The 27,897-nt window shown below is 46.9% G+C and overlaps 1 protein-coding gene across 3 annotated transcripts in view; it reads left to right on the forward strand.

Moving 5' to 3' along the window:
* Pfkm (phosphofructokinase, muscle) overlaps positions 1–27,145 on the forward strand; it is a 39,644-nt gene extending 12,499 nt beyond the window's left edge. Inside the window, exons 1-23 of one of the 3 annotated variants that reach the window (XM_041642737.1) lie at positions 1,697–1,800; positions 6,122–6,214; positions 13,327–13,400; positions 14,313–14,390; positions 15,746–15,935; positions 16,153–16,318; positions 17,161–17,205; positions 17,574–17,682; positions 17,806–17,901; positions 18,014–18,106; positions 18,681–18,806; positions 19,808–19,872; positions 20,348–20,411; positions 21,110–21,259; positions 21,613–21,683; positions 22,178–22,265; positions 22,344–22,496; positions 22,928–23,092; positions 24,066–24,127; positions 24,313–24,424; positions 26,130–26,229; positions 26,308–26,413; positions 26,636–27,145. In XM_041642737.1, coding sequence (XP_041498671.1) covers positions 6,130–6,214; positions 13,327–13,400; positions 14,313–14,390; positions 15,746–15,935; positions 16,153–16,318; positions 17,161–17,205; positions 17,574–17,682; positions 17,806–17,901; positions 18,014–18,106; positions 18,681–18,806; positions 19,808–19,872; positions 20,348–20,411; positions 21,110–21,259; positions 21,613–21,683; positions 22,178–22,265; positions 22,344–22,496; positions 22,928–23,092; positions 24,066–24,127; positions 24,313–24,424; positions 26,130–26,229; positions 26,308–26,413; positions 26,636–26,780 — 2,343 coding nt within the window. In that variant the 5' untranslated portion in view covers positions 1,697–1,800; positions 6,122–6,129 and the 3' untranslated portion in view covers positions 26,781–27,145. The other 2 variants (XM_041642738.1, XM_041642736.1) reach the window with 2 other exon arrangements.
* Positions 27,146–27,897: the final 752 nt, after the last annotated feature.

Genomic DNA, 27,897 nt, shown 5'->3' on the forward strand with positions numbered 1-27,897 from the left:
AATAAGGTATTTTTATCTCACACATGTTTTTTTTTTTTTGCCACCTCTGTGTCTTCTTTGATGAAAGGTCTGTTCAGATCCTTTACCCATTTTTAATTGAGTTATTGTCTTTTTATTGCCGACCTATAAGAGAGTTTTTCATGTATAAATATTTTTAAAATTAGTTCTTCCTGAGAGGTTTGTTCCCTACAATGTGTACAAATTCAATGAGATATTCACCCCTCCCCCAACTCTTCCCAGATCTAGCCCACCTTCCCTAATGACCCAACTTTGTGTTTGTTTGTTTGTTTGTTTTTCCTTTTAACCCTTCAAGACCAATCTGTGCTACCCAAACATTCTTGGAAGTGGTCTTCCGCTGGAGTCAGCTTATCAGGGACCATACTCCTAAAATACTGTCCCTCTCCCAGCAGCTAACGATTGCCATTGGCTCCATTTTCCCAGCTCTGGCCTTGGCTCACACAGGTTTTGTGCATGCCTTTGAAGTTGCTGTGGATTCATATCTGCAGTACCCTGATGCGTCCAGAAGATAATTTTCCTTGTAGTCCCCCACCACCTCTGGCTCTTTCTTTCTTACGCTTCTTCAAAAAGGATTCCTGAGCCTCTGGGCTGGAGGTGTGATCTCTTACTCATTGTGCTTTGTGCAGTTGTGGGCCTCTGTGTTAATCTCCATCTACTACAGAGAGAAACATCTCAGATGCAGATTGAGAGATGCATTGATCGTGTGTGTGTGTGTGTGTGTGTGTGTGTGTAATACAGAAAGGCAGGCAGGAGGTGAGTCACCAGGCAGGTCTCAGGGCTTTTCCTCTACATTTTGGGCATTTATCAGATACATAATTTGCAAATACTTTCTTCCTGTTATAGGCTGTCTTTTTTACTTTCTTGATGGTGTCATTTGAAACATAAACGTGTATAAAATTTCAGTCAAGTTTTCATTGCTTGTTCACTCGCATTCCTGTTGTTGGCAGCCAGAATGTGCGGGGCAGAGGGGAGAGTCGGCAAGAGAAAGGGCAGTGGAGAAACAAGAGTGGAGCCGACGGTGGGCAGCACTGAAGCAAAGGCAAGGGTGGAGCAAAGCGAGCAAAGCAGAGATCCGAGCTTGGGATGAGCACCAAGCCATTGTTCCCGGAGTGCATGCTGCTTACTATGAAGTCTCAAGGAGGTGCTAGCTTACTTCCAAAAACCCTGCAATTCTGATGTGGTGGACTTGAGAAGGGGCCCTTTCTTCTTGGTACCACGCAGGCTGGGTTCTTCCTATGATCTCTAAGAGAGGTGATGCAAATGTGGAAGGAGTTTTGAGGTGACTGGATAAGAGATGCCAGCGTTGGGTGTTTCTTAAAGGCAGGGATCTGTCCCACAGACTCTGCATAAAATGTTTGTTAAGATTGATGGAGGTGGTCAAGCGTGGAGGGGAGGATTTGAACAGTGGCAAGAGATAGTTGAATTCCAGGAATCTCATGCAGTCCAAGAAAGGGAAAAGTTGGCTCAGTTGGAAACAAGATTAGCAACTACGTAATTTCTATCTCTCACCACGTTCATGAGCTCCCAAGATAAAGATGCGGTCTTTGGGAAGCAAGTCTGCAAAAGCAGCAGAGTTCTTAAAGGAAGGGGGGAAGAGGAGGAGAGGCGAGCAGGGGGAGGCGGAGCCTCCTTGCCAGTTTTGGCCAGTGGAGGTTTGGAAGCCTCCCCTCCTCCCGCGGCTGCCTCCACCTGGCTCCTCCCAGTGTTCGCCTAACTCCCCTCCTCCTTTCCCCAAGGACAATCTGCAAGAAAGCGGCGGCGGCGGAGAGCTAAAACTACCAGGCAAGAGGGAGGCCTTGGGTGGAGAGCGAGGGCGAAGCCAAGAGTGAGGTGGGAGCGAACGTGCTGGGAACAGTCGGTGGGGAGGATAGAAAGGAACAGAGGGCCAGACGTGACAAGGCATCCGAAATCGCAGGCGAGAGGGGGATGGGAGCTGGGTCGCGTGAAGAAGCCGAGCCCCTCGGTTACCCTCCCAGCATTTGTAGACTCAGGTCCCAGATGCATGGCGGGGGTGCACGGCTGTGTTGCACTTGGTTGCCCGACCCCTCCCCTGGCACACATCCAGTTCAAATTGGTGCACCTATGATGCTGCGTTCCTACCTCCTGCGTGCCTACACACACACACACACACACACACACACACACACACACACACACACACACGATTCTGTATATTTATATTTAGTATCTGTGACTCTGTCCACATGCGTGTCACTGTGAACCCTTAAAGGTTGCTGGTGTACGAATTGCATGCATTTTTACCTCCTGTGCCTCTTGACATACAGATTAGGAGGTGAGCTGCTGTTTCCAGGTCAGCACCCCAGCCATGGTAGGGTGAACTCTCTCCCCTCCCACTGAAACTATGACATCAAGGCATCCAGGGGCTTCTACAGGTGATGAACTCCAGGAGGGAAAGAGAAGAGAAAACTTGAGGTTTTAAAGATCAGCATAGTCAGATGTCTATTTCTTTCTTTCCCAAATTTTTGGGTTTCTATTTCCTCCAATCATGTAGTCTTTCTCAAGAACAACAGAAATTGAGACGGTCCCATTCTAGGTATATGTTGCTTTCCCAGTTTGTCACTTTCTAAGTCCTAGGTGTGTCTGAGGTTTTTTTTTTATTATTATTATAGTAGCACACAAGCTATTAGCTATCACTATGACATTTTATAACAAAATGTGTTTTAGTAGATTCTCTTCCCCTTTATCTCCCCACCACCCTGTACCCTGATCTCTCTTTTCATGTTCCATGGACTCCCATCCTTCATTACCTGTTTTCTCACTCTCTTGGTCTCCTTCCTAAGTTCTAGGCTTTACTAAGTCCTACTCCTGTTCTTGGATATACACCTTACAAGACAGGATCTTCATATGAGGGAGAACATGCAGATTTTGTCTTTCTGAGCTTGGGTCACCTCACTTAATATTAGTCTTTGCAGATCCATCTATTTTCCTGAAAATTTAATAATTTAATTTAGTTTTTTTTACAGCTGAGTAAAATTCATTATGTATATGTACCACATTTCTATTACCCTTGCATCTGCTGATGGCCATCTAGACTGATTCCATTTCCTGTTTTCTTCTTTGTTTCCTTCCTTCTTCTTTCTTTCTTTCTTTCTTTCTTTCTTCCTAACTTGTGATGCCTGCAATCCAGGGTCTTGCCAATATTGCACACTGTGTTATATTCCCAGCCCTGAGGCTTTAGAAGTGGAATTTGGAGGTATATCCATTCCCAAGCCCACTCTTCATGTATTTGTAGTCTATCGGTTCACTGATGCTTCTCAGCAAGTGTCACTGATCCTCCCTGTGTGCACACACTTCAATGGGCAGAATTGGAACTGGGTTTTTGTTCTTGGTTTTTTGTTGTTTTTTTTTTTTTATAAGCGTTTTGTCTGAATGTATGTCTGTGCACCACATGTGTGCCTCATGCTTTGTGAGGGCTGGAAGACGGTGTCCAGTGAGGAGGAGTTACAGACAGTTGTGAGCTGCATGTGGGTGCTGGGAATTGAACCCAGAGCTAACTTTGGAAGAGCAGTCAGTGCTCTGAACTTCTGGGTCATCTTTCCAGTACCGGAAGTAGTTTTAGAAGTAAACATACTCTCTGCCTTGGAAGAATTTTCAGCCTAGTTATAGAAAGTACATTTAACAATAACACAATCTAGTGGTTTGCAGTCAGGAAGCTTTACTAGAAGGACACAGGGTATTTTAGGCTTCGCACACCGTCAGGTCTGCTGTAGACCCTGCACAGTGGTAGATCACAAGATGAGCACGGAGAGCATGGACACACTTTTGCTTTTGCTCTTTCCCTCTCTGAGACAGGGTTGTGATAGGTTGCCAGGCTGGTCTTGAACTCTTGAGTTCTATCAGATTGGAATAGCTGCAACTACAGGCAAGTACCCAGCTATATAGGGATTTGAATTTTAATTCTTTTTCCTGTCATAAAATATTTTTGTAACCACTTAAAATGTAAGGACCCTTCATAGAAATAAGTGAAAATGGCTGGATTTGTCCTACAGGCTGTAGTTTGCTAACCCTACATCTAGTCTAGCCCTCTTATTAGTGTATAAAAAGCAATTAAAATGTCAATAAAGTTGTATTTGAATGCTAAATAAATAATTATTTCCAAATAATATGTGACTTGTAGAAGATTCAAAAAGAAGGCTTTTTGGACCTTTGATATCTAGTAAAGATTTAGTAGGTTAATCAGGATAAGGAGGTGCGGCTTTAAATGATAGAGTGAGGTATGTATGTGTGTATGGTTGGTTGGTTGAATGGGTGGATGGATGGATGGGTGGGTGGATGGATGGATGGATGGATGCGTGGATGGGTGGATGGATGGGTGGATGGGTGGATGGAGGGTGGATGGATGGATGGGTGGGTGGGTGGATGGGTGGATGGAGGGTGGATGGGTGGGTGGGTGGGTGGATGGAAAGAAACAGGTTAGCCTGCCAAAGGATGCAGTGTGTTCGGACACCAAAGTCTGGACTAGCAAAGTAATGCTCAGCTGGTCGTGGGCCAGAGGATCCATGGGTAGTGGGTAATAAGAGGGCTGAAGAGTAGGCAGGACTCAGTCGTGGGAGATTGGAATGGAAATCACGAAGTTTTGACTCGACCGGTCAATGCTGATTTTCTACTGCGTTTGTTAATCTTTGTCTCTAACCATATATGTCTATCTTCATGTTTGTCTCACCACATATATTTTATTGGTATCTATGGGATTGTGTGTTTCTGTGACTTAGTCTCTATAAACAACTATCCCAATTTTCCCAGATGCTAGACAGAAGCAAACTACCCTTAAAGGCCTTGTTCCTCTTCATGAATCCTCCCTCTACCAAAGCCTCAGGGGCCTGCAGCCTTCCCATGAAAGTTCATTTTGTGTTTCTAACGTGAAGAAGGGCAGTACAAGCTAATGTGTTAATGTGTTAAGGGAGATAAGCTCAGCTATTGTCACAACAACTCAGGTAGAAGGAGGCAACAAGGATAGAAAAGAGGATATGGGCCGGAAGAGAAAGAGGAAGGATAGTAGGGTTTAGAGGCAGGTGACACATTTTAAAGTAACAGTGTTAGCCTGGGTAATGGGAAGTGATGAACCTATTGGTGTTTTATGGATATAAAAGTATGCTTGCCGGGCGGTGGTAATGTGCACCTTTAATCCCAGCACTCGGGAGGCAGAGGCAGGCAGGTCTCTGTGAGTTTGAGGCCAGCCTGGTCTACAAGAGCTAGTTCCAGGACAGGCTCCAAAGCTACATAGAAACCCTGTCTCAAAAAACCCAACAAAGTATGCTTTGTATTTTATATTTAAAGATGTACACACACACACACACAATCTTCTATAAATGGCTATATAAAGGTCTCACAATATTGGGGTGTGTGTGTGTGTGTGTGTGTGTGTGTGTGTGCATGTGTATCTGTGTGTAGAAGAACTTTTGTTACCCTTCCATTTGATAGCATATAATGTGAGGGGCAAAGCCCAAAGACAAAGGATTCAGCTGCTCCTTAGAAAACCTGAGAGGAATGGGTAGAACTGTAGAAAGACCCTAACCATTCCTAAGATTGACGTCATTAGTTTGTCTGGCTCTCATGTGCCTTCCTTTGTAACTTCAAACTTTAGTTCTAGTTCCTTGTCATCCAGCCTTGCTCACTCTACTCTGAGCCAGAAGCCAGCCTGCACCTGACTGTTTGCTTCCTCATTGCTGGTTCTCTGACAGTACCCAAACCTCACCTGATTTATGCCCTCTGCAACACCTCCGTCCTTCATTAAAAGGATGCACTCAGATTTCCTCTTGCTTCCTCCTGTCTTTCTGGTTAAGTGTCCTTTCCTCTCGACCTTAGCCTGTTTTGAAGACAGGTTCCAATTAGGGTGGGAGGGGGCAGGGAAGGATAGGCCAGGACTTATGTAGCTGTGGTCTAGATTACTCTGACACTTTAGCTTGTCACTCTGAGAGGGTGCAGCTTTGCTCTGGAAGACTTCCAAAGCTCTGTGGCTGCAGAGCCCAGCTTTAGTGGGAGAGCCTAACTGGGTGGCTCTAGCCAGTCTAAGACAGACACTTCTTGAGCAAGCGGCATCTCGATCCATCGCATCTTAACTGACCATTGTTTTGACTTGTAGAGTGGATCATGACCCATGAAGAGCATCATGCAGCCAAAACGCTGGGGATCGGCAAGGCCATCGCCGTGTTAACCTCTGGCGGAGATGCCCAAGGTAAGTGAAAGGGGACAGAAACATGGTTGTTATGATTCTTGAGTTTCTTGACTCCCTCAGTCTGTAGACTAGAACTATTCTCATGTAGGTTCACACTGGATCTTGAGTTTTCCTAGAAGTTCTAACACGGACCTCTAAGTGAATTTAGGTATTGTTTACTCTGCTACTGTTGACCCAAACTTTCATAGAATCTCTATCCAACTTCTCTGGAAATTAATCCTGTTGGTCCTTGAGCAGCATTGGAGAGAATTTGAGATAAGATTTTTGAGACAGCAATAGATTTCAAGAACTTGGGAGATTGGGAAAGGGAAGAGACTTGGAGTTGGTATTGGGTAACCCAGCTGGATCCTCAGGTTTTTCTCCTGGGGAGTGTCTGCACTCACCAACTTCAGTCAGTGCTCTGTTGCCCTGCTTCCTTCCCTTCTGGTCCTTTAACAAGTGAGAAGAACATTAGTTAATCACTACAGACCCAGTGGGGCTGGAGGGGTAGGAAATAGAGAGAACCTTTCTCTGAATAGAGTCTAAGAGGCCGTACAAATAAAGTATGTGGAAAAGATTAGGTGGGAGAGATGGAACATGTTTCAAGAACAAAACAATTCCCACTTTCATTTTTTCATATATTTGAGCTGATAGTATGCTGTAGAGAATAATCTCTTTGAAGAGTTAACAGGTTTCCTCTGGTGCTTCTGGCCCTAGGGTACTCGGTGACTTAGTACCAAGGACTAAGCACTCACTTTGTGCAGAGCCCTATTGTTGCAGAAGCTGACTTCTCTTGAGAGAGATTCTTTGTGTCGCTGGGTTCTTACTCAGGCACATGAACATAAGAAAGCCAGTGTGCACTGGCCATGTTGGATATGGTAAATCCTGGTGAGAGTAATTAGGAAATGCTTCACAAGAAAAATGCTTAAAAAAAAAAACAACAACAAAACAATAAATGGATCCTTTTTTTTGTTTGTTTTTTGTTTTTTTGTTTTTTGAGACAGGGTTTCTCTGTGGCTTTGGAGCCTGTCCTGGAACTAGCTCTTGTAGACCAGGCTGGTCTCGAACTCACAGAGATCCGCCTGCCTCTACCTCCCGAGTGCTGGGATTAAAGGCATGCACCATCACCGCCCGGCTAAACGGATCCTTTTATTCAATTATGGTGCCTAGAAGAGTGGCTGGCCATAGCACACACTCAGGAGGTGGATGGCTAATAAAGAAGACAAATTATTGAGCACCTTTTATGATCAAACAGAGTGGTGGGTGCTGACGATGCATCTATGAAAACGATGATATTTGCTCTCATGGTATTTCTCTCTCTCTTTCTGTGTGTGTGGAAGCTAGAGGTCAATGCTGGATATCTTCCTCTGTCTCTCCACCTTATTTATTTACTTACTTATTGATTGATTGATTTTGGAGACAGGGTTTCTTATTGATTATATAAGCATGCCCCGCGTGCTGGTGCACACTGTTCAGCCAGCTCTGCGGACCCACCTGTCTTTCCACTTCCAGTACTGGTTTTATAGATGCCTGCTATTGCGTCCAGCTTTACATGGGTGCTGGGATCTGAGCTGACTGGCTGAGTTATCTCCCCAAACCCTGGGTCATGGTATTTTTTCATTAGCATATTTCAAAATTTCATATGGTCTTGTGGGTTTTTTTCAGCTTGTCTTTTTTCCTAACCCACCCATCTAAGTACGGAGGATACAGGATCAGCACTGAAAAGTGTATGTTGAAGATCAGACTTTCAAAATTTAAACACATTTATTGACTATAATTATGTAACAAATCAGAATTAATCATGAAGAGCCTGAGGGAGGAGGACATGGCACAGAGGCCTGAATGATCAGACTAGGAATACAGAACCCTGGTGGTGGCTGGAAATGCCGCTAGCCCAACTTCTGTTGCTCCTCTATTGATAGAATTTCATGTCAGTACTGTGATCTTCGACACACTTTTCAGTGGTGATCCTGTGGCCTACATACTTAGATGGGTAAGTTAGGAAAAGAGAAAAGCTGAAAAAACCCATGAGACCATATGAAAAGAATAAGAGAAAAGGACCTTCTCTAAAAAGAAGAGGGAAAGAGATGGTTGAGAGAAGGGAATGGGGAGAAGAAAAAAAGAGAGCCCAAGCCTCTGGGACTTTCTGGTAGTTACAGTGTGAATCTATAATCTGATAGGTGCATGTCAGAAGGGATCAAGAGAGATAGAAAATGACCTTCTAGGGAGACAAGAAACCAGAACAGAAGTCTGAAATACTGCTGAGAGATCCTAGCTGATGAAGTCCTAGTACAGTGGTAGCTTTCCGAGAGACAGCATGCTGGCCTCCCGGGAGGAAAGAATAGGAATGCTGCTTTCCCAAGGGGCCGCAGGCATCATGGTCAAGCAAGACAGAACTCTGTAAAACCCACAGAGGCCACAGCTGCCCTTCTCTGAGCTCAGCAAAGTCAGTATCTTGAAGTAGAAATTATGACCGTGAATTAGATGTCTCAAGCTCAAAAGTCAAGAATCTGGAATATTGGGATGAATGGAATAAATACTAAATCGTACTCCTTTTCTTACCCCAAAAGGCCACAGCCCCACTGATCCATACTTCATTGAGCCTCCTGACATTGGCATATCCTGTCTTGGAAAGGACCTCGGCCATCTGTTCTAGCCGGCTGTCTCCAGGCCGTGGCTCCAAATGCGTACATATCCTATTTTTAAAGGAGTACAGGACTGGGATTCTATTACCTCTCCGGATACTTATCATAGGGTTTATAATTTTTTTTTAGTATCCATCCACTAGAGAGTATAATTCACATATAACACCATTTGTCATAATTTTTACCGTTTCCAAAGCTCAGGAAGAAACCTGTCAGTACCACCTTCCCAAAGCCTTGTGATCAGGTTGAAGACGTAGCTCAGTTGGTAGAGAGCCTGTCTAGGTGCATGAGATACTGCGTCTACTGTTCATGGTGGTGTACATCTGGAAGCCCAGCTGGGAGGTGGAGGCAAGAAGATCAGAAATGCAAGGTCATCCTCAGTATAGCAAGTTTTTTTTTTACTAGCTTCTATTTTCTACCTAGTCTTGTAGAGACACAAGACCCAGCTCTTCCTCCTTAAGGATCTTCTCCAGAGACAGCATTGGCTGCTTCAGATTGCAAGCCTACGTTCTTCAGATCCCCTCCTGCTTGTCCCCGAATATCTCTTACATGCTCCCTGTAATCTTATCCTTCATCGTGCTTCTAATAAGTCATGCAGCTGCTCATAGAGGGTTATTTAGGGAAACATGGAACAGCTAAGAAAAGTCGGGCCAGGATTGGCCTATGGCCAGACTAGGCTAAGCAGTGAGGCTGGGTAGAAGAGACCGAAGGCTGGGGACTCTGCATTTAAACTGTGTTTCCCAGTCCAGTGTTTTTAGGCAGCTAGGGTTAGAGCGCAGGAGGACAAAGGGATCCAAAAACGAAGAGGAAACACTCAGTCCATGTAGAAGTGGGATGGGTGGTCTCTGCAGATCGGCAGGGCTGAGGTCAGAAAGCAGGAGGGAGAGGAGAAAGCTGGCTTTCCTTACTGTGGGGTTTTTCTTCTTCCCAAAGATTTGGATATTCCTACCAACTAGTGCTTGCTTAACAGGGAAGACCTTTTGGGTCATTTATTTTTCTTTATTTGTGCCCCTCATGCCTTTCTCAGCTTGGGGTCAGAAAGAAACCTCTGCTGTGACATTTCAGAACGACAGCTCTTCATTTCCTCAGATTCTCAGTGTATAGTCCAGAGCTCCAGATCCAGGAAAGAATCCCGTAAGCTGTGCAACGGCCTGGGAAATAAGCAACAGTTTCCCATCTGCAACGATTGTTTTGAGCGGGCTTTGTTCATCTGTCCTGGGGTTTTGCCCTGACTCTGATGCTCCTCCCTTCACACACACTGGGTCTCCTCAGGCCTTCCCTGTGCAAAAGTTTGTTGTTCCAGATCATTCCAGCTAAATATATGAACGTAGACTTTTAGACCTCTCGGGACTGTGCCTAAGTGATGTCATGAGTAAGCTGTGCTCATAGGTGCCTCTGCTGAGAAGCCCAACCTTTCGATCATTATCTTAGATGCGTTGTTAGATGCATTTGAAACTGCTCCTACTTTTTGAAATGGTTCCTTTGACTTCTAAGACATTGCTAAGCCCTGTTTCTTCTTGTATCTCTCTTCCTAGTTTATTAGTAACCACAGTCACTTCTCGGAGTTCAGCTCCTTGCCTTTTCCCTCTCTAATCATATATGTTTTCTCTTTCAAGTTGGTGTGCATGTCCCACAAGGACTTTAAATTCAACCCATCCTAATGTGAACACATTGTCCTCTACCCTACCCTCCCAAATGAAGCATGCCAGTTAAATGCCCAGTTAATGGCACTTCAGTTTAACCCTTTACTACATCTGAAGGGGGCACCTCTCTCTACAGGGTGTGAGATCTAATCACCTTGCCTATTGGATCCAGGTCCCTTTCTTTGTTCTCTGAGTGTCTTCTGTCCACTATCTCTTTTGTCCCACATGCCCCTCTACAACGAGGCCTCCTCATGTCTTATCTAGGGTGCCAGAAGGTCCCCTTTCCCAGTGACCCTGCTAACCAGCTGCTTGTCACCCTGCTGCCAGAGCCCTTCTGATACGCAATGCAAATCTTATCATGTCCCTCAACTCTCAAAATTCCGAGAGATTCTTGATTCTCTGTAACTATTTTTTGCATAAGAGGAGTTAAAAACCCCTTTAAGGATCATGAATGATATGGACCTTCTCCTAGAAGGAATGTTAAGATCACAAAACTCCCATGTAGTTTTATGGGGTTTATGGATTTGCTGAAACTGATCACACATCCATGGGTCCCCAGTTAAATCCATACCTATGGAATAAAATTCAGACTTCTTCAGATGGCATACGGGCACCCCCCACACACACCTGTAGCACTATCTCTCATCACTTCCCATTCTGCTTTTCACTCTTTATAATACTGAATTACCTGAAGTTATTTCTTGGCCCTCACCTTTCTGCAATTTTCCCTGCCTAGAAGGGTCTTCCTCAATCGTCTGTCTGACAGAAAGGACTGAAAATCTAATCACGTTCTCGGTTTCAGGACAAATGCTGTATTTTTGAGCACTCCTGACAAGCTGAGATGGTCCTGTCCTGTTCATTTGTGCTTTTACATTCCCTTTCCTCAGGGATCATTTTACCACACTGTAAGCTTTTACGTCGTGAGACAGTGGTTCCTAGACTGTGTTTATTGCTGTACCCTCAGCACGTGGCACCGTATCAGGACCATGGTGTGCGTTCTGTTAATCTTTGTTCAAGGTTGAATGGACCTGCAATCTGATTTAGACCTAATAACTATATAATAGATATTATGTCGACCTGCAAGTAGTGGAGTGGAAGAGAGGAAAAGAAAGAAAAGAAAAACTTATTCTTATTTTATTCTAAGTGCTCTGGATTGTTCAATAGTTTGCAATGGTTTTCAGTTTGATGCTTCATAGGCTCCAAGAGTTATGGTTTCCCGAGTGTTTGCGGGCTCAGTATTTAAGAATCATATGATACATTTTGTATTGAAACTAAAATATCTGAGAGAGGGTGGCTACAGCAGTTTTAGAAGCTGGTTATTCTGTCTCAGAGGTGTCCAAGCACCACCATGACTCCTGGTGAGGTTACGCGGTTAATGGCAGGACAGTGAGGTTACACGGCAGGACGGTGAGGTTACGCGGCAGGACGGTCAGGTTACACGGCAGGACGGTGAGGTTACGGGGCAGGACAGTGAGGTTACGGGGCAGGACGGTGAGGTTACGGGGCAGGACGGTGAGGTTACGGGGCAGGACGGTGAGGTTACGGGGCAGGACGGTGAGGTTACACAGTAGGACGGTGAGGTTACACAGTAGGACGGTGAGGTTACACAGTAGGACGGTGAGGTTACGCGGCAGGACGGTGAGGTTACGCGGCAGGATGGTGAGGTTACGCGGCAGGATGGTGAGGTTACGGGGCAGGACAGTGAGGTTACGCGGCAGGACGGTGAGGTTACACAGTAGGACGGTGAGGTTACGCGGCAGGACGGTGAGGTTACACAGTAGGACAGTGAGGTTACGGGGCAGGACGGTGAGGTTACACAGTAGGACGGTGAGGTTACAGGGTAGGACGGTGAGGTTACGGGGCAGGATGGTGAGGTTACGGGGCAGGATGGTGAGGTTACACGGTAGGACGGGGAGGTTATGCGGCAGGATGGTGAGGTTACACGGTAGGACGGGGAGGTTATGCGGCAGGATGGTGAGGTTACAGGGTAGGATGGGGAGGTTATGCAGCAGGATGGTGAGGTTACGTGGTAGGATGGTGGGGAGGGTAGTGCACGCCTCACCAGTTCTGCACACACAGTTCCTGGCACCGAGGAAGCTGGAGAATCACAACTGCGGGGCACACGTAGCGATGTAGACAGCTCAGATGGTGGCTCTGTGTGTGTGTGTGTCCCGAGAGAATCCGCCATCCAGTAATAAACATATTTAGAAACAAACTGTATTCTGTCAGATCACTTATCCATAAAAAAGTCATGTTTCCCTGTGAACAGTGTCCTAAAGCTGGATGTCTATTCAGTGCAGAAAGTAAGGGAAATCGCGAAGGCTCATGGGCACGGAGTCCAGTCTAGGGTGCTAATCTGGACACAGAGGACTTGGGTTCAAATGTGAACTTTGTAGGATGTTGCCTTTGTGACCTTGACACCTTTGACCTTCCATTTTGAAATCTGTGAAATGGAGGAATGTCAAGGTTATGGGAGGGAGGGATTAAAGAGACAATCTCAAAAAAAAAGAGAGAGAGACAATCTCTGACCAAGCCTAGTGGTATCTAACCCACAAAACACATCTGAGAAAGTGCTTGCTTTAGCGCTGTCATTATTCTCAGGATACCCTTGCAGGCCAAGGTCAGGAAGGTCAAGGTTGAGCGCCTGGAGGGGAAGTGGATGGGGTATCTGGAGCTCCATTAGCATTGGATGCAGCCATTGAAACTGCTGGACAGAAGACTTGGGTGAGAGGAGTCTAGACTCACAGGACTAACTCCAGTCTTTAGCCAGAAGTAACTGCTGTGCGTTCTAGGATTGCGCTTCTTCCAAGTGACCTGTCCCTGATCTCTCCTCCCCTCCTCACAGGTATGAACGCTGCTGTCAGGGCTGTGGTTCGAGTTGGTATCTTTACGGGGGCCCGTGTCTTCTTTGTCCATGAGGTTGGTTCTTACTTTGTTCTCTGCCATTTCTCTGTTCTCTGCCTAATCTGCCTCCCACCCTCTTCCCACTTTCTCTTCCTCACCTCCTTGTTGCAGTGCTGTTTTCTTTTCCTTGGCTCTGTCTCCCTGAGTCATTCCTTCCCACTTCTGATTTTTGCAAACTGGGTCCTCACATTGCCTACTGAATTTAAAAGAAGAAACTCACGGAGATAGAACTGAGATGGGATGTCTTTCCCAGCAAGTTTACTGTAACTAAGGGCAGAGCCCCAGAGAGGCAGGGTGTCGCTGTGTTTCTGAAATTTCCCAGCTTTCTGAGGTTCTGACTCCTCCTTGGCTCCTGTGCTCAGTTCCTCTCATGCTTCGTCCACCCTTTCCTTATAGTCTGTGTGCCCTTCTGCCAACTTGGGTAGTTTTATAATAAGTCCTGTTTCTTTCCTCCCTTCCTCCATCCTCCTTTCCCTTTAGGTTATCAAAACCAGCTACCTTCTAGTTCTCCTGGGAAACATCTTGGAGGAAATAGCATGAGGGGGTAAAAAGGAATTAAGATGGAAGAGTATTTTGATACTTCAAGAGTGGGCGGTGGCCAAGCATGGTGGCATATGCCTTTGATCCCAGTACTCTGGAGTCAGAGACAGGTGGATGTCTGTGAGCTAGAGACCAGCCTGTGTAGTGAGTTCTAGGTTGTCTAGAGCCATACAGTGAGACCCTGTCTCAAAGAAAAGAAAAGAATGAGAGAAACTAGAATATCCAAAAAAGTTGACATGTCCCTTCTGGGACTGATCCACTAAATATAACATTCTCACGCGCATCCAGGGGTCACTATTGGGATGGTGTAGCTTGGACCTCTTTCTAGGGGAGCTGTTATCTAGAGGGAGCTTAAGGGAGACTTACTGGATATACTGCTCCCTTCAGGGTTACCAAGGCCTGGTGGATGGTGGCGAGCACATCAGGGAGGCCACCTGGGAGAGCGTTTCCATGATGCTTCAGCTGGTATGTCCCAGGGAACTCGTGTTCTGTTTGTACTGCCCTTGTCTCATCCCACTCTGGTGTCCCAGATTCCCTGCCACTTGGTTCAGTGTGAAGCGTATCAGTGACAGAAGAGGCTTATATTTACCCTTTACCCTTTGCATTTGAAAACACCATCCTGGCTTCTTGCAGTGATTGAGGGGGTGAGAAGGTGGTTCCAGGATGGCTTGCCCTTTATCGAAAGGTCATAGCAAGACTTTTGCAACTGGCACATCATAAGCACTCTGGGGTCACGGGGAAAGTCTGGCCCTGAAAATAATCTTGGAGGACCAAGGCCAACAAACTTGAACTCAGCCAGTCCTCGTGATAGAGATGTGACAGCCTGAAACTGGACTATTTAAAGAAGAAAGGGAATTGAGACCGTCTTGCAGCATCTCAAAGAATCCTAGGGAAATTGGTTTTCCCTATCTACAGCCCTCTATGATTATCCAATGTTGTTCAAGTTCTTTAAGATGTGTCCACTCGGCGCTAGCTTAGAACTATAACTGATCTAGTAAGAAATTTACAAATCACAGCTGTATCCCATTCTTTACCTAAATCCTCTAAAAATTCCATGGGAAGCCACTTAATATGTAGTGATCTAGTGAAGTTTCCATCCAGGCAATAGTGCCCACCACAGAGTGGCCTAAGAATAAATAAGTATCCTCTACTAATACCCCAGAGCCATGGGTGCCAGGAGCATCTATTGTTTATGAAAACTCTTGAATCTACTTACCTCTGGGAGTATCTATAAGTTCCTGGGATATCAAGACTTGCTACATACAGAGTAGTTTTCTCCCCTGTGAATACCTGGATACTGTGGCCCCTGTTACTAACACCATAGACCCCAAGGAACCAATTGACCAATTGCCGGAGTGATCTTGGATAGAATTTCAGTGTGTTAGAGAGATACTACAAGCATACTGGGTTTGAATTCCTTAAAATAGTCTGGATGTAATCCAGTAATGCCAGACACTAAGGAAAATCCAGACAGAAGTCAGCGTGAAAGATGGAAGTAAAGAGATAAAGCTAGAATAGAAGCTAATGCATATACAAATTCTCTTATTCTTGAAAACAATAATTTTGATGATAAAATCTCCAGTGAAATAGTTATCTTAGTAGTCTCCTAAGTATGGCAGAATATGGGGATGACACTATGACATCCAGCATCATTTTCTTTTCCTTTGTAAGGGACAAGTGACTTAGGGATGCCAGGAAACGTTAGGGAGTGGTGTGGTTATGCTGGTCTGTCACTGGGTTGAGTGGGGAAATATTAGCATGTTGAACTCAAAATTGGCTATGCCATCTGAAGACCTGAATTCTACCCCTCTCCCATAAAGGGAGGCACAGTGATTGGCAGTGCCCGATGCAAAGACTTTCGGGAGCGAGAAGGACGACTCCGGGCTGCCCACAACTTGGTGAAGCGGGGAATCACCAATCTGTGTGTTATCGGAGGTGATGGCAGCCTCACCGGGGCTGACACTTTCCGTTCGGAGTGGAGTGACTTGTTGAATGACCTCCAGAAAAATGGTAAGACATTTGCATCAGTATTGCTTTTCATGTGACTGTGTGTGCATGCATGTGTTAGGTATGTATTCTTAACTCCTGTTCGAGAAAAATGTTAACTACATGCAAACGAACAATCTTTGTCCTCCTTTCTGCCATTGCTTACAGTCTCTCTAGTAATCTGTTGTGTGGGTGTGGAAGATTCCTCAGCTGGTGGCCTCTGGTTTGCTTCCCCTTACAGGGAAGATCACAGCTGAGGAGGCTAAGAAGTCTAGCTTCCTGAACATTGTGGGCCTGGTTGGCTCAATTGACAATGACTTCTGTGGCACTGATATGACCATTGGTACTGACTCTGCCCTGCACCGGATAGTAGAGATCGTAGACGCCATCACCACCACTGCTCAGAGGTAAGAGCACCCAGGAGGGAGGCAGTAAAGAAGCAGATGAGAGGATGGGCAAGAACGAATGAGAACAAAAAGCCCCTGTGAGTGCTTTTCGGGGGCTTGAGACTCACCCCTAGAGATCTGAAGTTGCTCTGGCCCCTAAACGCCTTTCTGCCGCTCTCCATGCTGTCTTTCAGGCGTGTTGCTCTGGGGTCTTGAGCACCTACAATCTCTTATGTCAGTGGTTCTCAGCCTTTCTAACGCTGTGACCCTGTAACGCAGTTCTCATGTGGTGACCCCCAACCATAAAATTACTTTGTTGCTACTTCATAACTGTAACTTTGCTACTGTTATGAACCATAATGTAAATATCTGATAAACAGGGTATTTTATACGCGACCCCAAGGGGGTCATGGCCCACAGGTTGAGAATCACTGTCTTACGGGATTGTGGTTCAGTGTAAGGCAGATCTGGGGAGCTCACAATCTGACCTGCCCTCTCCAACTGTGTGGATGCCATTAGCACCACTGTTCAGAAGTAAACAGGTCAGGTAGAGGATCAGTGGAGGAAATTGGAAGACTGTTGGCTGCCAATCTACCCTGGGTAATCTTGCAGAACTTCAATTTAGCCTAGTCCCATTTCCTCATCTTTTCTAGTTCTCTCTGCTTTTGAGACTCCTCCTTTCCTGGAATGGAGTCTCCATACTGTCCTAGGAAGCTAAACTGCTTCTCCCATGTCTCCATAGTCTTCCAGGAAACCTACTGGATAGCTAGCAGCATAAACACATCTCCCAGAGGCCATGGGGATGGTGTCTTGGTCCTGGCCACTGGTACATGCAGACTGTAAATCCTGTCTTTTTCTTGCAGCCATCAGAGGACATTTGTGTTAGAAGTGATGGGCCGCCACTGTGGGTAAGATCCCTATCCTGACCCATGCACTCCATAGATCTAGAGATGGCCCTTCCCTCTTCCCAGAGAGTCCACACAACATGACTGTCTTTCCCTGCCTCTGCACTATCTCCCCTCTTATATGTACATGTGGGCCATGCTCAGGCACACAGGGAAGGATGGGCAGTCTCTGAGCTGGGAAGCCAGTAAGGTGACGCTGTTCTTCAGGGACAGCATCTCATTGACAGGCCTAGTGCTCATTTGCCTCAAGAATGAAATGCAGGGACTCCGTATCATCCATCAACTAAGGGGACTAAGAGATCTTGATGGTGTGATGAGACTGTTTGTGGACTATAAAGATTCCTAGTCCTTGCTTCTGGCTCTCATCTCAGATACCTGGCCCTTGTCACCTCTCTCTCCTGTGGGGCCGATTGGGTGTTTATTCCTGAATGTCCACCAGATGATGATTGGGAAGAACACCTTTGTCGTCGACTCAGTGAGGTATCGACATTTTATCTTTTACCCTTGAGGGAAAAAAAAACCCCTCACCCTATTTCATGGGTGATACATTTTCCACCCTTCAGTTTAATTCCATTAACTGCTGTCTCTCGTGTTCTTGACCAGACGAGGACCCGTGGTTCTCGGCTCAACATCATCATTGTTGCCGAGGGTGCAATTGACAAGAATGGAAAACCAATCACCTCAGAAGACATCAAGAATGTTAGTGTGAAACCCTGTTCCCAGCATGCTTGGCCATTCCCTTGTTGGCTTCCGAGTCTTGACACTGCATCTCCTCCTGGTCCTTTGTGTTTCCCCTTCTTGGTCCGTTTAGCTGGTGGTAAAGCGTCTTGGATATGACACTAGGGTCACTGTTTTGGGACATGTGCAGCGGGGTGGGACGCCATCAGCCTTTGATCGGATTCTGGTAAGTCACAGGATTCTGCGGCTCCTGTACCTTAGAACCCCCAGCCTTGCTGCCTTGCTTCTATGGGGCTTATATCCTTAGCCATGCTGTCCCTCCACTAGCCTCTAGGCCACAGTGGTTCTCATCTGTTCCCATACACAAAGATGATGACAGGCAAGAGCACCCCTAGTTGTGAGGATCACTCTTGGAGCTCTAAGCATCATTGAAGCTACTGGGATCTAACCTCAGATACTGAGTTTATTATTCTTACCCTGTTTCACTCAGAAGGAAGGCAATCTACTCAGTAAGAAGAGAGTGTTGCTAACCTCCCATATTCTGTTGATCACCATGTGTCATGGGCATGCTTCTCTGGAACCAAGTACAGTCTTTAGGGTTCTGATGACAAGAGGGCAGACAGCTATCACGCTTTGGTGACATCTGGGTAGGGAGGTAAAGCACAGCAAGCTCCTAGATGCATGCAGCCTTTCAATTGGAGCTCAGTTCTAGGATTTGGAAAAGACCCCGGGCATCCTGGCTCTTAACTAAGCCAAACAGGGAGGTCTAAGAAAATTCTTTGTTCCATGGACTCCTTCAGGGGAGCAGAATGGGTGTAGAAGCAGTGATGGCACTTTTGGAGGGGACCCCAGACACCCCAGCCTGTGTGGTGAGCCTCTCTGGTAACCAGGCAGTGCGCCTGCCCCTCATGGAGTGTGTCCAAGTGGTAAGTGCTGACCCCATTCTGTGTCTTAGCAGTCTTACGCCCTTTCCTGGGAGCTCAGGGGGTAGTGAGATCAACTTCTGTGGTCCCACTAGAGGAAAAGATGGAAAGGCAAGATGGCAGAGTAAGAGTGGACTGCCATCTGCAGAGCTGTGACCACCACTCAGCGTCGGTTCCCTCGGCTGTTGTGCTCCTACAGAAGATGGAGGTCCACATACTCTCTCATGTTTTATAATCACCAATCACGTAGTTATGTGGGAGGGACACAAATGCTGCGTCCCTCCTAACAGTACTGAGACTTGGGGAATGCTAATTAGTAACTTCTAGCTGGTTACCTCCTATCTCTATATGACATTTACCTTAAATGAGTTTCTCTAATCAACCCAGGGTGACCACTGCTCACCTCCAGGGTGATAAAGACTGGGAGACGCTGTGCTGCACCTGACACAGTACCTGGAAAACGTTGGGTTCTCTAGGGTAGCCACTCCTTTGATGCCACAATATGAATACAGTGGCTGGTTGCTGAACTAGAGTATTGATCCTGATTGTTGAAGATGCCTGAATTTTCCCCACTCTGGGGCCTACTTCTCTCTGAGACTTCAGAAACCCAATAACCTGCAGCCATATTTGAGACTGCATCCCCAGAGTCCAGAAGCCCAGCCAGGCTCTGGGTAGAAGGCAGCCATTGAGCAGCACATTGTGGGGACTTCCCACCTGGTAGAATCTCCTCATTGTTCAGTAGTCCCAAGACTGTTGGGGACCTGAGTGCACAGGGGAAGCCTCTCTCGCCTGTGAGCACTCCTCTACTCTGCTCAGAATTAGAACTTAGTCCCCTTTTACTGCTTATTACTCAGAAAAATTAAGTGAAAATAAAGATGCTTCTATGATAGTTTGGGGGACACGAAAAAGGTGGGGTGTAGATGAGCAGGATCCCATCAGAGGAGATTTGGTCATGCAGAATCATGCCTCGGAGTTGTGACTGCTGCTGCTGTGTCCTCCCTTAGACCAAAGACGTGACCAAGGCCATGGATGAGAAGAGATTCGATGAAGCCATGAAGCTGAGAGGCCGGTGAGAAAGTGACCAGAAATTCACTAACTCTAGCAACCAGAAACCAGAATGAAGCCAAAAGTCTGTATCACTCTAGGCCCCAAACATGAGCTGCCTTTTCTAGTTATATCTGCAATAGTCTCTTCCCCAAGGAAATCAGTTGTGAGGTGCCCAAGAGTTCACCTAGGGGTGCTCTCCTTGGAAAGAACTTTTCACTCTAGTCTGCTATTTTTAGAAATGGCTCTCAGCTAGGCTCTGGATGTCTCTAAGCAAGGAAAGTCTCATAGGCTGAGCACAGCACCTGGGACAAAACCCCTCAGGGAGTGTTTGATAAGTGACAGCAATCCTCTTCCTGGTCCCTCCTCTGCCTGGTTAGTTCCTTAGAGGTTTACCCTGTGGAAAACTCAGCAAGACCCAACTCCTGACCCGGATTCCTGTGGCTGCCTGCCATAAGGAGTGGTCTGAAGACATCCTGTTCTCTTTGCACTGTTTTTAGGAGCTTCATGAACAACTGGGAGGTGTACAAGCTTCTAGCTCACGTCAGACCCCCAGTCTCTAAGGTACTGGCAGCTTACTGCCCCGCCCCTCAGTTTCTCTTCACGAAGTGCTACCCACAGTCCACACAACCTTAGCCTTGCCATATCTTTGCCCCCCACTGTTCTTCAGTGCTGGAACCCCGATCCCATGTGATGACTCTCTGTTAGCCGCCCCAGATACTAGTCCTGGGTTTTTACCTTGTCCTGGCTAGAGAACCCAAGACTCACACCCAGTTCAGGGTGGGCAAAAGCACACTGAAGAAGCAAGAATGAGGGCTTTGATCCTGTGGGTGTAATCACACCCAGATCTACCTCAGCGCCTGCTCCCTTAAAAGAGCAGTTCACGGTGTTACTATCTATCAGAGTTGTCTGGGTTGCTTATGAAGGATGCAGATTCCTGGGCCCTTCCCTCAGCACAGAGTGAGACGCAGAGCAGCAGACAGCAGTGCTCCTCAGGTGGATCAGGATCCAAGTGGCCCACAGACCACACTTTGGGATGCATTGTCCTCTGAGGCTTTTTGTCTGTTATGTAATGATGACTAAGGCTTTACATGTAGAACTTTGCTCCTATAGGATAAGGTGGAAGGCCGAACAGTGACATTCCCTGGGGGACTGATGTATATTGTCACACACGTTTTAGGGTCTCAGAGTTCGGCTTCTCTTTGTGATCTCCCCTCTGGGGTGTTTCTCTCTTCATTTTCCCCCTGCTTCCTTCTGAACAGGGAGGGTTGCACACAGTGGCTGTGATGAACGTGGGGGCCCCAGCTGCAGGCATGAATGCCGCGGTCCGCTCCACTGTGAGGATCGGCCTTATCCAGGGCAACCGAGTACTGGTTGTACATGATGGCTTTGAGGGGCTGGCCAAAGGTCAGGTACGGAAACACAAAGGAGGGAGGACATACACGTGCTGTATGGGGCCAGGGAGGGTCAGTGTAGGGGTGGCCAGTCCATCAGCTTTGCCTCTCTCCAGGGTTAATTTAGGGAAATAAGGATAGGAACCCTGGGACGGTCCTTTCCAAACATCATGTCTTATTTATGTCTCTGTCCCAGAGCTCAGTACAGTGTCTACCATCATAGGTGCTTGTTATTCCTAGGTGAGTCAGAAGGGCAGAGGAATTTCAGTGGGGGGAACTCTGTAGGGTCAGAACTCAGGCCATGGCCTAGGTCACACATGGACTTCAAGGCACGCTGGCTACGATGTAGAGCGGTGTGTTCTTCCCTGCAGATTGAAGAAGCTGGCTGGAGCTATGTCGGAGGCTGGACTGGTCAAGGTGGTTCCAAACTTGGTACTAAAAGGTAAATGATATTTTGGGAGCACCCTCTCCCAGTTACCCTTCTAAGATTCTTTAGAATGTCGGCATCAGTCAATCATGTTAGGGCCTACGTCAACTGTGCTGAAAACTCAGCCTGTCTTCAGTGAGGACATCATGTAGCAGGTCTGACCACCAGAGATCCACTGTGTACTCTAGAACGGTGTGAGACTGTGGGGAAGAATGGGCCGCGGGTTCAGACACTAAAGAAAGCACTTTCTAGTTCTTGTTTGTTTGCTTGTTTTGTTTTTGGGAAAGGGTTTCTCTGCGTAGCTCTGCCTGTCCTGGAACTCACTCAGTAGAAAAGGCTGGCCTCGAACTCAGAGATCTGCCTGCCTCTGCCTCCCAAGTACTCAGATTAAAAGTGTGCGCCACAGCACCCGGCTCACCTTCTAATTCTTAACTTTTCTCTCCCTTCTATCTTGCTATCTATCTCATCTCCAATTTCCTACTCTCTGCTCCTTGACACTGGTCAACCAGGACCCTGCCCAAGAAGAACTTGGAACAGATCAGTGCCAACATAACTAAGTTTAACATTCAGGGCCTTGTCATCATCGGGGGCTTTGAGGTGAGTGTCCCACTGTCCCCTCTCCTCCCCCTCCACCTGCCCTTTCTTTCTCATGTCTGCTCCTGCTGCTATTTTTAGGCTTACACAGGGGGCTTGGAGCTGATGGAGGGCAGGAAGCTGTTTGATGAGCTCTGCATCCCATTTGTGGTCATTCCTGCCACAGTTTCCAATAACGTCCCTGGGTCAGACTTCAGCATCGGGGCTGACACAGCACTAAATACCATCTGCACGGTGAGCACCTGCCACCACCCCTATCCCAGTTAGCCCTACTATTGTTCTGGTCTTGGAAAGTGAGTCTCTTTTTCTGAAATTAATAGCAGTGTTTGAGAAATCCTCTGTGCAGCCAGGCATCTGTGCTGGAATTCATTTTCCTCGCCTAAAAACACATCATTGTTACCAAAGGGCCTGTTTTGTTATATCCTCTGAAGTTATACAGTATAATATCCCTATTCTGAACAACATTAAAGATAGCTTTGGCCTTCTTCCCAGGGGAGAAGTTCTACAATGTAGTTCCCTCTTAGAACACAGGACCTTGATGAGGTCCAGGGGTCTCACTGGCCTAGAAAACTATAGCTCTGGAGCTGAATTAATAAAAGAAGCTGAGTAAGAATAAAGATCCAACTTATGACCCTCTCTTTCTGCGGCCTGTTGTCTATTTATAGACTTGTGACCGGATCAAGCAGTCCGCAGCAGGCACCAAGCGTCGGGTATTTATCATCGAGACTATGGGTGGCTACTGTGGCTATCTGGCCACCATGGCAGGACTAGCAGCTGGGGCTGATGCTGCCTACATTTTTGAGGAGCCCTTCACCATCCGAGATCTCCAGGTAGATGGCTCTCAGAGCCTTCTAGGTGTCTCTCCTGTTCCATTCTATCTTCCCGAGTGTTCCTATAGTAACCAGCGCTATGGGAGTTTAGGGGGAGGATGGAGCTGATGGGCCTAGCCCCATAAAGACTAGAAGGGCTCCTTGCAAGTGTTCTCCAGTACTGTCTCACATACATGGCCATAGCTACTATTTGGGGATTGCATTTTCTCAGGTAGCCTGCTGCTATGCCCTTTAGTGCTGTTTGTATTTCATCTTCATAACAGGCATGTAATTATTATTATTGCTTTCATGTTATAGGCGAGAAAGGTGTAGAGGGTTTCAAAACCTCAAACCTCTTAAGAGAGCGGGTAGTTTGAATGCTTGAGAAATCTATGATCTCTTCCCCCCAGAGTTCTCTTGCTGCCATTCCAGTTCTGAGGGAAATTTTCCTTTACCTCTGGCCAGTACTCATATTTCACAGAGAGATCAAATGATATTTATTTTTCCCAGTTTTAAGTTCAGTGGTGGAGAAGAAGGCTTCAAGTGGAGATTTAGCAGCAGGTTGGGGGAACTCCCAGCTCAGGATCCCAGCTAATCCCTGCCAAGAGCGGAGAGTGGAAGTCTTGTTTTCATGCTCATCTCAGAGCTCAGATGAGGGTGCACATTCCCAACACCGAACCACTGCTTTACATGCAAGCAGCACATGTTAAGAGTGTGAAAACACAGGCTGTGTGCAGTCACTTCTATGAGGACAGAGGTGGGGGAGGGTGAGTCATGGAAGCTTCTCTAATGCCCCCCTCTCTCAGTTCTGCATGTCTCTGTTTGGGTCTAAGTGCTACGGGCACTAAACTTCTTAAGGGACATAGACCTAGTCCAAACCAGGCTTGTGAACAACTCTCCCCCATGTCCTCTCCCCTCTTAGAAGGGCTTGATGTAGAGGAAGGACAAGGGTGCCTGTCTTAGCTGAGCTTAGGATTCACTGTTTTACTTGCAGGCGAACGTGGAGCATCTGGTGCAGAAGATGAAGACAACGGTGAAGAGAGGCCTCGTGTTAAGGTACCGCATCAGCAGTTTGTTCCTAAGTGCAGAAGGAACTCTTGAGTGTAGATCTATGGTTGGGACTCCTGAGGAATCTGATACAGAAGAGCGTGGGGGTGGAGGAGCCTTGGGAGGAGGTACAAGAGCCTAGAAAAGCAGAAGGCAGGGATGAAGGAGACTCAGGCTTCTGGCTTCCCTGGCAGGAATGAGAAGTGCAATGAGAACTACACCACTGACTTCATTTTCAACCTGTACTCTGAGGAGGGCAAAGGCATCTTCGACAGCAGGAAGAACGTGCTTGGCCACATGCAGCAGGTAGCGAGACACCCCAGGCGTGCCTTCACTAGTTACTCAGAGCCCCTGATGGCCATAGAGGTAGCGAGACACCCCAGGAGTGCCTTCACTAGTTACCCAGAGCCCCCAACGGCCTCCCCATCAGTGTCTGCTGGGGCCTCCCTGTCACCATGGAACAAGGTCAGGTCACACATGAAAATGTCTTTATCGTAGACACAACCTGTCTTAGTCAATGTTCTGTTGTTGTGAAGAGACACCATGCCCAAGACAACTCTTATGAAAGAAAGAAAGAAAGAAAGAAAGAAAGAAAGAAAGAAAGAAAGCTTTTAATTGGGGGCTGGCTTGCAGTTTCAGAGGGTTAGTCCATTATCATCATGGCAGGGAGCATGGCTGCACATACAGTAGCAGGTATGCGTGTGCTGCAGCAATAGCTGAGAGGTGCAGGGGAGAGAGAGAGAGAGAGAGAGAGAGAGAGAGAGAGAGAGAGAGAGCACTGACTAGGCATGGCCTGGGCTTTGGAAACCTCAAAGCTCACCCCCAGTGACACACTTCCTCCGACTAGGCCACACCTTTTTATTTCTTCTAATTTCAAATAGTGCCACTCCCTGAGCCTATGGAGCCCATTCTTATTCAAACCACAAACCCAGTTCCAGAGATGTGATCCATCCTCTTTGCTTAGGATGTAGTTCACTGGGAGATGATTCGTTCTTTGCTGTGGTGGCTGTTGTGTGCACTGTGGGGGCTTTCACAGCACCCCTGGCCTCTACCTACCTAAGCCAGTCACACCTCCCTTCACCCTCAATTCGAACAAAGACACCCCCAAACATGTCCAGATGTCCCCACCAGGGATCTCTAGTTGAGAACCAGTGATTCTAATGAGGAAAATGGGATTTAGAGAGAAAATGCTTTCAGGGTCACACACCTAAGTGAATTCGAGCTGAATGAGCCTCGTTGATTTTCCATGACACCTTCGCCTTTCTTGAGCCCGATGAATGAGTGTAGGCTTCCATGTCTACTAACTGGGCTTTAGGAGAAAGGCCTCTTTCATGGTTACTACTAACTAGTTCCAGATGGTCCCAGCTGATGCCTCTTAGTACCAATGTTTCTCTACCTACAAAGAATTCCCAATATCAGGGAAGGTGCAGCCTATACAGGAATGGAGCATTACTATGTGTGTGTGTGAAGCCCTGTGTCCTTTCTTTCCCTTCCTCCCCTTTTCTACCCCTTTTCTCTTAGTTCATAGAAAAACTGAAACAGTATTCTTTTTTCTTTTTTTCTTTTTTTTTTTTAGTTTTTCGAGACAGGGTTTCTCCGTAGCTTTTTGGTTCCTGTCCTGGAACTAGCTCTTGTAGACCAGGCTGGCCTCAAACTCACAGAGATCCGCCTGCCTCTGCCTCCCGAGTGCTGGGATTAAAGGCGTGTGCCACCACCGCCTGGCCTGATACAGTATTCTGAGGTTCTACCTGGGACAGCTGGGTTGGGCTACAGAGGACAAGGACATCTCCACAGTGGTGATCGTGGTGGCCGCCAGGCTGCCAGGCTAAACGGTAGACAGTGACACTGAAGTGGGACCTGACTACCGCGGAGTGGAGGGAGCTGTGTGATTACCGTGTTCTAATTGCCCTGTGCTTGATAATGGACCAGCTACTTTGGATCCCTCAAAATGTCGTGTTAATCCAGGAGCCATTAGGATCCTTTTCTCCAAGTTTTCTGATTTTACCCTCAGGGTGGAAGCCCGACTCCCTTCGACAGGAATTTTGCCACTAAGATGGGTGCCAAGGCTATGAACTGGATGTCTGGGAAAATCAAGGAGAGCTACCGTAATGGTATGTGGGGCGGGAGGGTGCGCCCCTCTCCAGAAGCTCACTCCACAGTAGAGACTAACTGACTATCCTTTATTCCAGGACGGATCTTTGCCAATACTCCAGACTCAGGTTGTGTCCTGGGGATGCGTAAGAGGGCCCTGGTCTTTCAGCCAGTGACCGAGCTGAAGGACCAGACAGATTTTGAGTAAGTCATGACATTCTAGAACGGCTTTCTGGCTGCTACTAGCTACCAAGCCCTACTTCCCACAGCCTGTTAACTGTCTCTAATGCTTTGCTTTTTGTAGTAACAACTGTAGGTACTTGTGCCCGAAATTCAGCCTTTTTGTGCCCAGCTTCTTCCCAGAAGCCTTTGGTAGAAGCTTATTGGCATATGATATCACATCACCATTATTTCATTTCTCTGTAGGCACCGAATCCCCAAAGAACAGTGGTGGCTGAAGCTGAGGCCAATCCTCAAAATCCTAGCCAAGTATGAGATTGATTTGGACACCTCTGACCACGCCCACCTGGAGCACATTTCTAGGAAGCGGTCTGGAGAAGCTGCTGTCTAGACCTCTTTGGAGTGTCTGATCATGGTCAGCTCATTTCCTGGTAGATCTAAGTCCATGATTTCTCAGTGTGTTAGCCCTATCCCCTTACCCTATTAGGTTTCCTTGTACCTACAACCTTGATCAGCTGTGGCCAGGAGTTGGGGGAGGGGCAGCGAGTGACTCTCCTAGGTAGCTGTCTTTCCTTCCACCCAGCTTCATCTCTTATGTAAGCTGGATTTCTCTAGTGCTCCTGCTAGATTTCAGCCACCCAGAGGATTCCTAAAAATAAGCTTTATTTATTTCTTTGTGATAACAAAGAGTCTTAGGTTCCTTTACTTTTACCACAGTGATGAAGTATAACTACACTAATAAATGCCAGCTGGTCACTGTGCTTTGGTGCTCTTGTTACTGCCGTCACAAGGGAGTGTACTGTGTCCCCCATGTCCCAGACCTACCCAGACGGAACTCCTCGGAGAGCAGCACGTGTGCTGTCCTGTGCACTTCTGCTTGGTGGAGGGTTTTGTGTTTTGTTTTGAGCATCTCTTGGTGGATAGTGTCCCAGAACACACGGTACTGCCCCTCAGCCCTATCTCCCACTAGTCCCTCTACAGCCAAGATGATGAGCCCGTCTCCAAACAGGAAGTTATGGTTTAGTTCTCGATCATATATCCATTACCCAGACTCACTTTTTTTCTTGCCACCCCACAATCTTTGCTCCTCAACTCAGTGTTCTTCCTTTTCAACCCTTCCTTGGATGAAAGCCAGACTATTTGACAGGTCCTTTGTGGGAAAGACATATGCATGCTGGAAGTCCGGACAAGAGAGACATCTGGTTCCGGACCTGCGTTGGGCTGGTTGGGATACAAACACTGAGAAAGATGTCAAATCTTACTCAGATGCCGTTTGTTCTGTCCACAGCAGATACTGTGTCTTATTATTAAAGAGTCCCCTGCAGTTGGGCCTCAGGACTGGGACTATAAACTGTACCCCAGGTTGACAGGAGGGTGACCTATTTTTAATGTGAAATTAGCCTCCATACACCAGCCTGGGGCTCTCAGTTACACATATGCCTATTCCTCCCAGTGCATACAGCTTTCGTCCTTACCTGCGGAAGTGGGGAAGACATTCACAGTATTGC

Source organism: Microtus oregoni, unplaced genomic scaffold (assembly GCF_018167655.1).
Source record: "Microtus oregoni isolate MIOR12 unplaced genomic scaffold, Mior012 000077F_ref0000221, whole genome shotgun sequence".
Classification (NCBI taxonomy): domain Eukaryota; kingdom Metazoa; phylum Chordata; class Mammalia; order Rodentia; family Cricetidae; genus Microtus; species Microtus oregoni.